This window comes from Grampus griseus, assembly GCF_964374135.1.
Source record: "Grampus griseus genome assembly, chromosome: 12".
Lineage (NCBI taxonomy): Eukaryota > Metazoa > Chordata > Mammalia > Artiodactyla > Delphinidae > Grampus > Grampus griseus.
This window is the reverse complement of record NC_139006.1, coordinates 49896871-49910619: the sequence shown is the minus strand read 5'-3', so window position 1 is coordinate 49910619 and position 13749 is coordinate 49896871. Positions and strand designations below refer to the sequence as shown.

Sequence of the window (13749 nt, the reverse complement as noted above, 5' to 3'; positions counted from 1 at the left end):
AATGGAAATAAAAACACAAATAAACAAATGGGACCTAATGAAACTTCAAAGCTTTTGCACAGCAAAGGAAACTACAAACAAGATGAAAAGACAACCCTCAGAATGGGCAAAAATATTTGCAAATGAATCAACAAAGGATTAATCTCCAAAATACATAAACACCTCATGCAGCTCAATATTAAAAAAACAAACAACCCAATCCAAAAATGGGCAGAAGATCTAAATAGACATTTCTCCAAAGAAGACATACAGATCGCCAAGAGGCACATGAAAAGCTGCTCAGCATCATTAATTATTAGAGAATGCAAATCAAAACTACAATGAAGTATCACCTCACACCAGTTAGAATGGTATCATCAGAAAATCTACAAACAATAAATTCTGGAGAGGGTGTGGAGAAAAGGGAACCCTCTTGCACTGTTGGTGGGAATGTAAATTGATACAGCCACTATGGAGAACAGTATGGAGGTTCCTTAAAAAACTAAAAATAGAATTACCATATGACCCAGCAATCCCACTACTGGGCATAAACCCAGAGAAAACCATAATTCAAAAAGATACATGCACCCCAATGTTCATTGCAGCACTATTTACAATAGCCAGGTCATGGAAGCAACCTAAATGCCCATTGACAGACGAATGGATAAAGAAGATGTAGTACATATATACAATGGAATATTACTCAGCCATAAAAAGGAATGAAATTCGGTCATCTGTGGAAACGTGGATGCATCTAGAGGCTGTCATACAGAGTGAAGTAAGTCAGAAAGAGAAAAACAAATATCGTATATTAACACATATATGTGGAACCTAGAAAATGGTAGAGATGAAACGGTTTTCAGGGCAGAAATTGAGACACAAATGTAGAGAACAAACGTATGGACACCAAGGGGGGAAAGTGGCGGGAGTGGGGTGGTGGTGTGATGAATTGGGAGATTGGGATTGACATGTATACACTGATTTGTATAAAACTGATGACTGATAAGAACCTGCTGTCTATAAAAAAAATTAAATTAAATTTAAAAAAATCGTCACCCTGTTTTCTGTGTTCTCTGTTCTTTTGCTTTTGTAAGGTTCCCCTCAGCTTGACTAACCTTTAGACAGGTTTCTTCCTGACTCTAGGTCTTTGATCTCCCTTTTCTTAGAGCACTTACTTTTCTACAAAACTTTCCTTTGTAAATTCTTTGTCTGCCCCTTTAAAGAGGTAAACCTCCCAGACTTTTGCCAGTTTTACAACCCAGGAATATCTTTCTCAAGGACTGGGAGCCATTCTTTGGAAATGAAATCATTGAAGGAGATCTCCTAGTCTCTGTGGGAGGGTAGGAGCCTAACTTCCTCATTGTGACAATGAGCAAACACAGTTGACCAACTTCCCCTCTGGTATCCTCCAGTACTTCTGCTCTAGCTCACCCCAGTGCTTAGAAACTCTCCTGTCTTTGGTTCCGGCAGAGCTGAGTTCCATCTCTCTCCCCTCTCACAATAGTATTGAAAGAAGTCTTCCCTGCCTTCTTAACTGCTTTTTTTTTCCTGTGACATTTGCAATTTCTAAAACCAAGAAACTCTTCAGCACTTTCCTTTCATGTTTAAAAAGAACTACTTCTAGGTAATTCTTAGCTGACCAGATTTACAAGTTCTTCCTTCTTTTTCAGCTCCCTGTCTAGACATCATAGATTCCTGGAAGAAGTTACTTTCTAAGTTTCGATGTCAGTCTTCTCTGATAATAGTTTCCTTGTTTTCTTTGGTGTCCTGCTGATAGAACTGGGGTAACCCATATATTTTTCAAATATTTAACACATTCTCAATGAGATTACATTTCTCTTTTGTCTGACAGACTATCAAAATCAATTTCTCCTGTTGAAATCAGCCAACTGCTTTATCTGGCAGAATCCCACTTACTGTGGACATGTGTCCTATTTAGTGTTAATCTGAACACGATGCTCACTAATGAATTGTTAAGGTCAGATGTGCTTACTTGCTTTTGAAGAGAGGAAGAACGGAAGAAAGATACATATCTGTGTGGCTTGCTTAACTATTTTGATCACTAATCAGGAGAACTCAAAACGATTTAATAAACTGTATGACCTCCCTGAGAAGCTTCTATGAAAAGGTTAAGTTACAATTTGGGAAATGAATGCACAATTTTCCTAAGTCTCTCTCATTTGAAAAATTTAGAGCTTTTCTGTTTCTATGGCTATAAAACTTATGTTGATCTTTCTTTGAGTTGGACAACTTTTTTTTTTTTTTGCGGTACGCGGGCCTCTCACTGTTGTGGCCTCTCCTGTTGCGGAGCACAGGCTCCGGATGCGCAGGCTCATCGACCATGGCTCACGGGCCCAGCCGCTCCACGGCACGTGGGATCCTCCCAGACCGGGGCACGAACCCGTGTCCCCTGCATCGGCAGGCGGACCTCCAACCACTGCGCCACCAGGGAAGCCCTGAGTTGGACAACTTTAATTCAAAAGACATTTGTGACATATGTGTTTGTCTGTGCCAGACACTGCACCAGGTTTAGAAGGAGCTGGGATTATGTACTTAAATTCAGATAAATGTTATAAAATCATGACATAAGCACACTTTTAAAATTCTTACAGTCTGTTGGCTAATACGGTCTTTAATGTAACAATGATAAATTTAAAGATTTCCTCTAAGACTTTATTGCTTTTCTATGTTAAAAATTAATGTTTTTTTTCTTTTTCTGACAAAACACTGGTCCATGATATACAGAGCTCTTGCCTCTTCAGTCTAAGAATCTATGATGTGAGAGGATACCTGTGCTGCTTTGGATTTTGTCTAGATGGCCAGGCAGTAACTAGGTTCCTTCCTCTGTCAGATTTGTATCAACAAAGGTCACAGTTCCAGATGACTGGTCAGGCCAGAAGTGAGGCTACAGTATCAGACATGGAAATTGGAAGGTCATGGCTGAAACTGTCACAGGCACTTTAGACATGTTTCTAAAAGTGGAAAAAGCAAGGAGCATGATTGAGATTCTCCACATCAATTTTAATTTTCCTTCCTCTTTGTTAGTTCTAATGCTGTCTTGGTGCCTCCAGATTATTGGGAAATGATAAAGGAAAATGTGAATCTTATTGTCTGGGGCTTTCCTTTATCTGCTCTGACCCTCATTCTTGCCAATCAGTTTCAATCTTCAGTAGAAGCCTAATTTTGCCTCTTGGCTTCCCCGAGTAAAAGGCTTACGACTCACTTCTGCTCATCCTCATTCCTTCTGCAGGGAAGGAGAGATAAAAAGCCCATAAGAGAATCGTACTTTTTTCTTTATAACATTTAATTTGAGATGTGTGTTCTCCCCCCAATGTCAAGTTCTTCTTCCTTATGAATAAGAAAAATGGTCTAGAAGGAGATACTACCACCCAATTACTTACACAGCAACCTTGCATTTACATAAACCAACAATCTTTATTTAATAAGTTCTCCATTGGAGTCAGTAAATATAGTCTTGGTTTGGTTTTCCTTGCATAGCAGGTCACCTCCAAGCTCTTTTAAACCTTTGTTTTCCTTTTCACTTTTTAGAAACTAGTTTGTAGGACAGCTTGTCCCCCGTTGCATGAAGTTCAAATGACAGCTTATAGCTTGGTCTGGTAATCACGCCTGACTCCTCTTTCCCATATGAACATATGATATTGTTTTGTGGGTAAGACATTCAATGATTCATTTCAAAATTTTCATCTATTTCCTGCAATGTGCCAGACCCTGTGGTAGTACAGGGAAATGAACACAGACTTTGAAGTTCAGTGGATTGTATTAATGCCAACACTAAATAGTGTTTATTAAGCATCTGTGTATGTATATATACATTCAGGTCCACGAACCTTTTTCTTTCATATAAGATATACAGTCTTAGTAACAAATTATGATGATTCACTGTCTAATTTAATTCTTACTCAAGAGGAGGCAAAAACGCCTAAACATACATTTTATGTAAAGACTTTAGGATTTTAGGGAAAAGTACAAATGTCATAAGGATTAAGTGGTTGTTTCCAGCCTTCCATGAGTATTCAAGGGTGTTCCTTCAAAGTTCCATACTTACTCATCTCTGCAAACAGCTGTCTTCTTTCTGCCATGGTATTTCCTCTTTTCCCACTATCTTCAATCATTCTATGAGACAAAATGGTTACAATGTGTATTAGCCTCATGTTAATAAGGCAAACAGCTATTTCTACATAAACACACTTGCTATGGTCATGCCACAGACGTAGACACCAACTACTTAAAACTGTGTCTGTAAAAAGAATAGCTTTACTTTGACTAACTTAAATGGTTGTACATATTTTCCATATATAATATTGTAGTTGTGGAAGGGGGTGTAAAATTTTTATTTTCTAATGTACAAAAAACTACAATAGCAGATCACCTTGTGCTATAACGGAATACAACCCTCTACCATCTGTTAGGTGATGCATTTCACATAGAGTTCCTCTTTCAATTTTGGGAATACCTATGAATAATATAGAGCAGATATTACAGATCCCATTCAAGAAATGATGAGATTGAGAGTCTCATGGACATAGTAAGGGAAATGGCATAGACTTGTGTACTCCAAGACCAGTCTGCTTTCCACTACATTCTGTTACAGCTTGTCCTGTGTGCACTCAAAACCTCAATTTAGAAGAAGGTCATTTCCTAAATGTTCATTTCTAATTTAAGTGTTTGGAATCTGCAACTGTTTTTCTGTACATAATAATTTCAGGCAAAGTGGTTAGGTTTACCTATCTCTACTTAATCATACTATCGTCTGCAACAGAACTACTTAAAAAATACTACGAAAACACCAACAGTTAAAATGGAGAATAAAAAAAATTTTTTAATTAAAATTTGACTTAAGGAAAAAGAAAATAATGAGAAAGTTAATGGAAATGTTGTTTAGCCCGATAGAGGGTTTTGGGCTAAATATACGTGTTTTATAGGTTGATGGAGCTGATTTTTTGTTATAGCAAATTAAGCTTTTAAAAACCAAGGTTTTCTCTCTCACACACACATATATACATACACTTATATACATATATATATGTTTTGATTCAGGCATGGTAAACAGAAGGCACAGCTGATCTTTTTGGCTTTCAATGGACCCTGTTCTTTTTCAAATATGAATTTTGCTCATGTTATTGTTATTATTTTTGCCTGGATTGCCCTCAGCCTACGAATGGATAAGTTGCAGTTATCCTTCAGGTCTCAGTTTAGCTGTATCTTCCTCTGAAATTTTCCTGCACTCTCTGTGATGGTTTGGTTACTGTCCTCTGAATCTCCATAGTCTGTTATGCCTCTTTCTCAGCGCTGAGCATTCACTTAACAAATGTTTATCGAGTGCCTTCTACACTCCAGGAACCAAACTAAGCTCTTGAGTATACAACAGTGATGAAGTCACAGTTCCTGCCCTCAAGGCGCTTACACTCTAGTAGTGAGATACAGAAGCATAAAAGCAATGAAAACACAATGAGGCAACTACAGCCGTAGAAGTGTAAAGAAAGATATGTGAATGTGAGAGAGGTTGACTACCTGGGGGTAAATTTAAGGGAACTACAATCCTCCCTTGGTATCCACAGGGGATTGGTTCCAGCCTCTCCCCTGCTTCCCCAATACCAAAATCCTCACATGCTCAAGTCCCTTATATAAAACAGTGATGTACGGTTGGTCCCCTGGATCTGCCTTTGATGGGGAGTTGGTTGAGTCCTCAGTGTGGACCCCACAGATATGGAGGGCCCGTTGTGCTTGCAGAAGACTGCTCAAAAGATGATGACTCACTGGGGACTCAAAGAAGAAAATTGGTGGAGAAACAAAATGTGATGTCAGACAAACTGGTCAAACAGCCTCTCCAGTTGCTTCTATGAGTTAAGGATTATTTGCCTACTGCTAGGAAAGGAAAGAAGGGCATGGAACAGCCTTAGTTTACAGAGTTAAGAGTGTGTATCCATTCACAATGGGTGGTAATATAACCAAGGTCAGGCTTCAATAATAACTGGAAAAACACAGAGTTGTTAATGAGGCTTCCTCAACTTGGTAACGATGCAGTGCTGAACACAGTCCAATGCTTTCTTTTCATGAGATTTTAAATGTGTAGGTATGGTTGATATATATAGATCAGGAGAAACACACACCCCTCCTGAATCACGTAACCCATCTCCTTTCCTCCAGAGGAAGTGGGCAGAAAATAATCTGACATTCACAAACTAGTCTGGGAAGAGCTTCCAATTTTTATTTCAAGAGCTCAGAAGTAGAGCTGAAGCAGTATAGAGATAGGGGATAGAAACAGGATATATTCCTGCATCTGTCTATATGTTGGACTGAGATGAGAAGAACCATTATAAATAAATCACAAAGGATGGCAGGCTGGAAAGCTATGATTGAAAATGTCAGGGAGCAGGGGAGTGGGAAGGGGAAGCTGGGACGAAGTGAGAGAGAGGCATGGATTTATATACACTACCAAATGTAAAATAGATAGCTAGTGGGAAGCAGCTGCATAGCACAGGGAGATCAGCTCGGTGCTTTGTGTCCACCTAGAGGGGTGGGATAGGGCGGGTGGGAGGGAGACGCAAGAGGGAGGAGATTTGGGGATATATGTATACGTATAGCTGATTCACTTTGTTATAAAGCAGAAACTAACACACCACTGTACAGCAATTATACTCCAATAAAGATGTTAAAAAAAAAAAAGAAAGAAAATGTCAGGGAGGTAAAGACTGGCTTGTGAACTTGCAGAGTTACTGCCCTTACTACTCACTTGGTACTGTCTGTGACATCTCTTATTTTAGTTAACTTTTTGTTTGTCTCTGTAAGGTTTTTAGGGGCAGTAACTGAAAATTTTAAATTCTTCACAGTGTCTAGCCAAATCCAGTCAACAGATACTATGTCCAGTTACTATTTACTGAACAAAAGAATAAAACAGAAGAAAAAGAGGAAAGAGAGAAAAGAAAAATAAGTTTTCTTCCCCCAAATGGACTTTCAATTATATTTTCAAAAACTGACTCATAGAAGAGTGAAATTCCAATTGTATTAGTTTCAGAGATTAATTATTTGAAGTGAGAGAAACCAATTTATATTTTTAAAATAATCTGGAACCATGCATTTTACAGTAAAATCTTGTCTTATGAAACAGAGGTTGAAATACACGCAAACTATATTGATGTCACCTTTTGGTCTATTCATCACTGTTTCGGTTAATTAACTCATAAAAGAACAATCATTAGTTACACAATAGGTATTAATTCTCACTTCTAAGTAAAATGTATACCTTATGAGGAAAAGAAAGAAAAAGCTCAGTGGTGTAAAATAATGGAAATCCTGGAAAATGATTACGAATATATAAGGAAAAATAGCACACCTCTCATTTTCCCCCCAGAGTTTTCTGGGAAGCGGCGCTGTTAGATAAAATGGAGAACATTCATTTATTCCCCATCGATTGCAGTCATAATAGTAAAAATGGAGGCATGCCAGTTTTCAGCTTACACTGATTCCACAGAGGGACTCGTGGACACAGTGAGCTCATAAATCAAATAGGCAAAAAGCACCACTGTGGGCTCCTTAGTTTCCAATTTAACTCTGATCAGTGGGTCTTGGGATACACAATGCCTGACTATCTTCTCATCGTTTTAGAAAGAAAGAAGTAGCAAAAATTTCAGTAGAGGAAGAAGAGCTTTACAGACAGCAACTTCGCTTCTGAAATTGTCAAGAAGCTTGACTTTTCATGAATTTCAGTATAAGGACAGCTGCCCAGAGTCATATGGAGGAGATGAAGGGGAAAATAACCCATCTATGACGATACTAATATCACAAGGTGCATGGCTCACCAACAGGCCTGATTTGGTCAGTGTCTGTTGCTCCTTCATGTAGATGAGATGCTTAACTTAGAGTTTTACCAGAAGATTGCAGAAATGTCAAAAGTATAAAAAGAACTAACAATGATAAATAAGGGGTGAGCCCCGTCAGATGTTTCTTTTACTAGCACTCAGTCCCACAGATTACACAGGGTGTGTATTGTTTTCACTTATGAGAATCCATCCTTTCATTCACTTAAGAAATATTTATAATATAGCTATAATTGGTCAGACCACTGTTAGCTTCTTGAGATCCAAAGATGAGTAAGACATGATCCTTGCCCTTAAGAAGCTCACAGTCCAGAAGGGGAAACAAATTATTCTAACAAATAATTATAATTTGGTGTGTACTGCTAGATATAGTAGTTTATATCTGGGAAGATTCAAAAGAGACATCAAAGAAAGGGTGACTCTGGAGCAGAGTTTTAAAGGATGAATAGGAATGTTCCAGATAGAAGAGGGTGGAGAGATGGCAATTATAGTTAGAAAGAATCACTAAAAAAAAGCATGGAGCTTGAGAAAGGGTATATGGTGCGTTTGGCAACTGGGAATAGTTCAGTATTGCTGAGTGCAGGTGAGAGGCGAACAGGCATCTGATCTACAAAGCCTTATTTGTCAAGTCTAGACAGTATAGGACCTTCCTACGGGAGGCTGGGTACCATCCAGGGTTTTAGCAGGGAATTGAGGTACACAGATTTAGGTTTTGGCGAGGTTGCTCCAGCATGTCGAGTGGAGAAAAGATTTGGGTAGGCAGGAGGGTAGGGGATAGAAACCCATGAGTAATGGAAGAGTCCAGTTAGCTGGATATTTCTGTGATTCAGGAGTGAAACTAATATGTCTTATGCTAAAGGACTGACTTGAGAGAGATTTAGGACGCATCTGATAGGACTTGGTGATTGGCAGTTCACGTGGAGAACAGCAGAGGAGAGGACCTCAGCTTTTGCTTGCCCTCAGCACTTCACATATATTAGAAAACATTCTGCTGAACTCATGGCACAATGAGTTTGTAGGAGGTGAGGTTACCAAGTCACCCTTCTTCCAGCACAGTCATTAAAAGAGGCTGAAAGCTGGATAGGGAGGGCTCCACCTCTTAGCCCCTATATAGGAGGGAGGGATGAAATAACAGAGTAGAACAGTGTGGGAACCAGCAAGAAATAAAGAATAAAATCCAAATGTGAGGCACAGAGTATTGGAAGAAAAGTGCATTTTATTTTGGCATAGTGAGAAGTTCCCACTGAAATATCACATCCTTCACGACACGTCTATAATCCAACATCATCAGTAATAAACAGACATTTGTATTACACATGATATATAAGACATTTTAAAGGTAGAAGCTTAAACGAATGGTGTCTTCCATTTGTATAACTTTCTGAAGATTATAAAATGCTTTTCCCTATAACCTGGTGAGGAAGTTGAAGAGATATTATTACTCTCAAATTCCAGCTGAAGAACTTGACACTAGGCAGGTGGTGGCTGCCCCCCAAAACAAAGTATTGTCTGTAAGGGCAGGAAATTGAATCCATTTTTTTTTTTTTTGCCTTTAATTTTGAAATTCCTCAGCTAGTTTGGATTCTAATTGCCAGTAATCTTATTCCAGCTGCCACTGTCCAACGCAAATGAAGATTTTCTGAAACTGATAAACTGAAAAGAAGTTGACAGAAGTTCGTGATTAACAGTCCAAAAGGAGCCTAGAGAGGAAGGGTCCACATCACTCTCAAATGTCACTGAGAAATTCCTCTGAATGCTACTTCTTAATGGAATCCTCCCATTTTAAAACATCGTTGTACTGGAAATTATCATAGAGATTAAAATAATTCCCAGCGTCAGGATTTATGTAAACCCAGACACATATAAACACACCAACTCACACACTGATTCACACTCTCACATTTTAAATCCACAAAAGCCGACAATGTTTTTAGAAGAGTCTGGCTCTGCTTTGCTTCTGCTCCACTTTAGCAAACACAAGACTTGCAGATTTCATGTTTAGTGTGATGAGACTCTTCCCAGGCTTTATTTCCAACCATTTGCTCCAGGTGGATGACAGGAAGATGCAGGGTCTAGTCATCACCAACTGCTGTAATCCCCAAAGTTAATAAGTGCAATGAAGACCATTTCAAGCTCCTTTCCTCCTTTAATTGATTTATTGGTGGCGTATAAATGCCTGTTTCCATTTCTGTTAATGAAAGAAGCCTCTAGTAGGACTTTCTCAGATTTACATTCTTGTTCTAATCTCTGGCAATATAATAAAAAAGTATTCAGAGCTCTTTCCTGAGGCAAAATATAATTGCATTTGCTTTTATCTCTTAGTCTTTTAGCTAGATGAGCTCCTGAAAGGAGGAAAATGTTGTCACTAAAATAAATGGCTATAATGGGGTTCTGGCTTTGCCTTTTACTTTGAACATCAACTTCTGCTTTTGGAACTTGAGTTTTGTTTTTGGGGGATGAAGGGCACAAGCTCACTATTTTAGTGTCACGACCATAGGCACTCCTGATACCTACCCAGATTTGAACTAGAAATATGATGGCAGTTGAGTTTGATCATTGAACTTATTTGCAAAACATTAGGTTGGAATTCTTATGTTGCTTTGTAATATGTTTCTCTAGCTTGTAAGACCCACTTTAAAATGTACTTTGAGCCCAGGGAGAAGAAAATTGATTCTTCAGGGAACGTACATAGACATAAACAGATACGTACATTGATATGGGTACGTAATGAGGTAAACTTTAAGAAACAAAAAATGCCATTAAAAAGTGAGAAAACCATTTTTAGCTGGAAAGAACTACTATCAGTGGTACTTTCAAGTCAGGAAGGAACCTGCTGTTCTGGGGTCAGAGGGTACAAGATATTTAAGGTCATTTGGTTTTGTTTGACTTCATTTGGCTTGGTATGAGGCTAGGACTTCCGAAGGTCAAGAGGAGTTGGCATCACCTATTAGTCAGGGTTTAAAGATTGCAGAACCGGGCTGGGAGCAACTTGGTATGGGAAAAGGGAGCCTTTTGGAAGGAAGATGATAAAAATTTGGACTCTGTCACGTGAGGTTCAAAGTTATTAGAAAGTCTCTGAAGGACTCGGAAGCCCTGCCTAAGAGCTTCATCAAAAGGACCTCAAAGATCCCTAGGGGAAACAACCACAGGGAGAGGGTCGTCTATACTGCTGCCTTTAGCACTGCACTAGGACCTAAGATTTTTTTAGAGAACATGTTTCGTCCAGTATGATGTGCCTTTGGGACAATGGTCGTGTATGTGCACCTGTATTTCTCAAGAGCAATAGTGTTATGTGTATAGGCCCACTTGGTCATGGGGGAACCGTGGCTGACCTTAACACTGGAGCAAGCGTCTTCCCTGTTCTCCTTCTGGGATTGCCAAATTCTTAACTTTTGGGGGTTCAGGTGTTTGTTAGGAAATGACTGCCTTCCGATAGTTTGGAACCTTCTCCATTCAGTGTGGGATATCGCTGTTCATAAACATAGGTCTGTTTCTTTTCCCTACATATCTAATAAAGGAAAAATGAAAATTCCCCTCCCCCCATAATTACAAGATCTTTTTTCATTAATCTTGCAATAATAACACCCTAAGTTTTTTTAAATGTATTTTTAAAAATTAATTAATTTTTATTTTTGGCTGCATTGGGTCTTCATTGCTGCGCATGGGCTTTCTCTAGTTGCGGTGAGTGGGGGTTACCCTTTGTTGAGGTGCGTGAGATTCTCACTGTGGTGGCTTCTCTTGTTGTAGAGCACAGGCTCTAGTACTGTGGGCTTCAGTAATTGTGGCACATGGGCTCAGTAGTTGTGGCTCGCAGGCTCTAGAGCGTAGGCTCAGTAGTTGTGGTGCACGGGCTTAGCTGCTCTGCGGCATGTGGGATCTTCCCAGACCAGGGCTTGAACCCGTGTCCCTGCATTGGTGGCGGATTCTCAACCAGGGAAATCCAGACCCCAAGTTTTTGAGTTTTGGATTTTTAAGCCTGACTTATCTCATTATAGTGGGATTATACTGTATATTTTATATATATATATATATATATATACGTATATATATAATATACAATAGTATATATAGTATATATTATTTTACTTGCATATGTAAAAATGTGTATATATATATATATACACACACACACATTTATGTAAGGAAAATAATTTGGAAAAATTTAAAGATGCAGTTCAAAATTTTTTTCAAGTGACTGAGTTAATTTAGCTTCTCAATGAAGAGGTATTAGGTGATTAAGCAATGCAATGCCATCCAGTCCATAATTTCTTTTAAGTTTCAGCCCCTTTCAATAATTTGATAAAAGATGTGGATCCTCACTCCACCATAATGCTCATGCCCCTGCATACATAAATAAAGGAATTAAAAGTGCTTGCATGGACTGGTTTAGGGGAAGAAAGCCAGGATTTAATGAGAATCAAAGGTAGCTTTACTTTATAGGGAACACTAACCATTAGTTAAAGGGAGCAGCCAATGGATGCCTCCACAGAGCAACTGCGCAGGGGAGAGGGCAAGAGGCTCGTGGTGGCCTCCTCAGGTGAGGAAAACATGAAAGAAATCAAGGTGGAGCCATGATGATGCGGAGAAGACAGTGATGAGCTCCTCAAGTGGTAGAAACCAAGGTGCCAGATATACAAAGTCAGTACTCAAGTGTCAGGTAGGAACTCGCATCTGGAAATGCAGAGTGCTTTAGGACATTACTGACATGACTCCTGGTGCTTGAAAGGATTCTAACTCACCTTTTGTTTTGGAAGATCTTAAAAAGAGCAGGAGAAAGAAATAGGTCCTCTCTTGTCCGTGTCTAATGTGCTGAGGCAACAAAACAACTGGGGCTGCCACTGACCATGGGCTAGCTGTTATCTGGACTTCTAGGAGTGCGATTTCCATGAGGAGAATTGGGAAAAGGAAAGTGAGAATAAAAGTGTAGGGCAGAGCACTGAGCATCCAGAGGTAAGCCAGGGAGGCATGCATGCTTTAAATTTTCCATTTATTTTTTGGGGGTTAGGGAGTGCTGAGTTTGGAGAGGTGGGAAAGGGAGAGGCAGGTGAGTAAATTGTTTTCTGCGAGAGGACGAGAAAATCTGACTTTTTCTGGGAGAAGAAACAGTAATAGTTATAATAATAATAACTTCCACAATACTATATAAAACAATTAACTATTTTACAAAAAAGCATACTAGGTACGAAGCACTATGAAGGACACCATAATGTTGGTGTATTTACTCTTCCCATCTGATGTGGAAACTGAGCTTCAGAGAGATTAAGTAATTGCCCAGGTGATCAATTTAGGGCTTAAAACCAGACATCTCTGACCAGTGTACTAGAGCACACTGGGCTTCTTAAGAAAGACCAAAATGGAATTGTATGAAATAAGATTCAAGGGAACGGCTCTTTTTTCCCTGCGGGTAGTGGTGGTGGGACGTTGCCCACACATACACACACTGAAATGGACTAAAGCATAACTGAGGATATACATAGTGGATGCAAAAGGGAGCTGGGCAGGATGGAGTTAATGGGCTGTGCGATGACACGGAAGGAGACTTGCGCATCATAAAATGCCTGTATCCTCTTCATCCCCCCATCGTTTGCTTCCATCTCTCCTCTTTTCATTTGATTCCCTCTTTCTCTGATCCAGACTTCCCTTCTTGCCCTTTCTTTTCCTTTCCTTAACTCTGCTCCTTTAATAACTTTCTGCATTTTTATGTGTATTAGGCAATATGATTCCCAGCAACAAAACAGACAGTTCTTAGCTTGAGAAAGAAAGACCAAGGCAGGAACAGTGGGAAAAGAAAACAAAGTTATATGGTGAATAAGTTCTAAGGATCTAATGTACAACATGGTGACTGTAGTTAATAACACTGTGTTTTAAACTTGAAATTTATTAAGAGAGTAGATCTTAAGTGTTTTTATCAAAAAAAAGTAAATATGTGAGG

At 39.1% G+C, this 13749-nt stretch overlaps 1 protein-coding gene across 5 annotated transcripts in view; it reads right to left on the bottom strand.

The window, feature by feature from the left end:
* DTNA (dystrobrevin alpha) overlaps nt 1–13749 on the bottom strand; it is a 394651-nt gene that overhangs the window by 127703 nt on the left and 253199 nt on the right. For all 5 annotated transcript variants that reach the window (XM_082668517.1, XM_082668516.1, XM_082668515.1 and 2 more), the window contains exon 3: nt 4046–4113. In XM_082668517.1, the coding sequence (XP_082524643.1) occupies nt 4046–4112 (67 nt within the window). In that variant the 5' untranslated portion in view covers nt 4113. The remainder of the gene's footprint in view (nt 1–4045; nt 4114–13749) is intronic.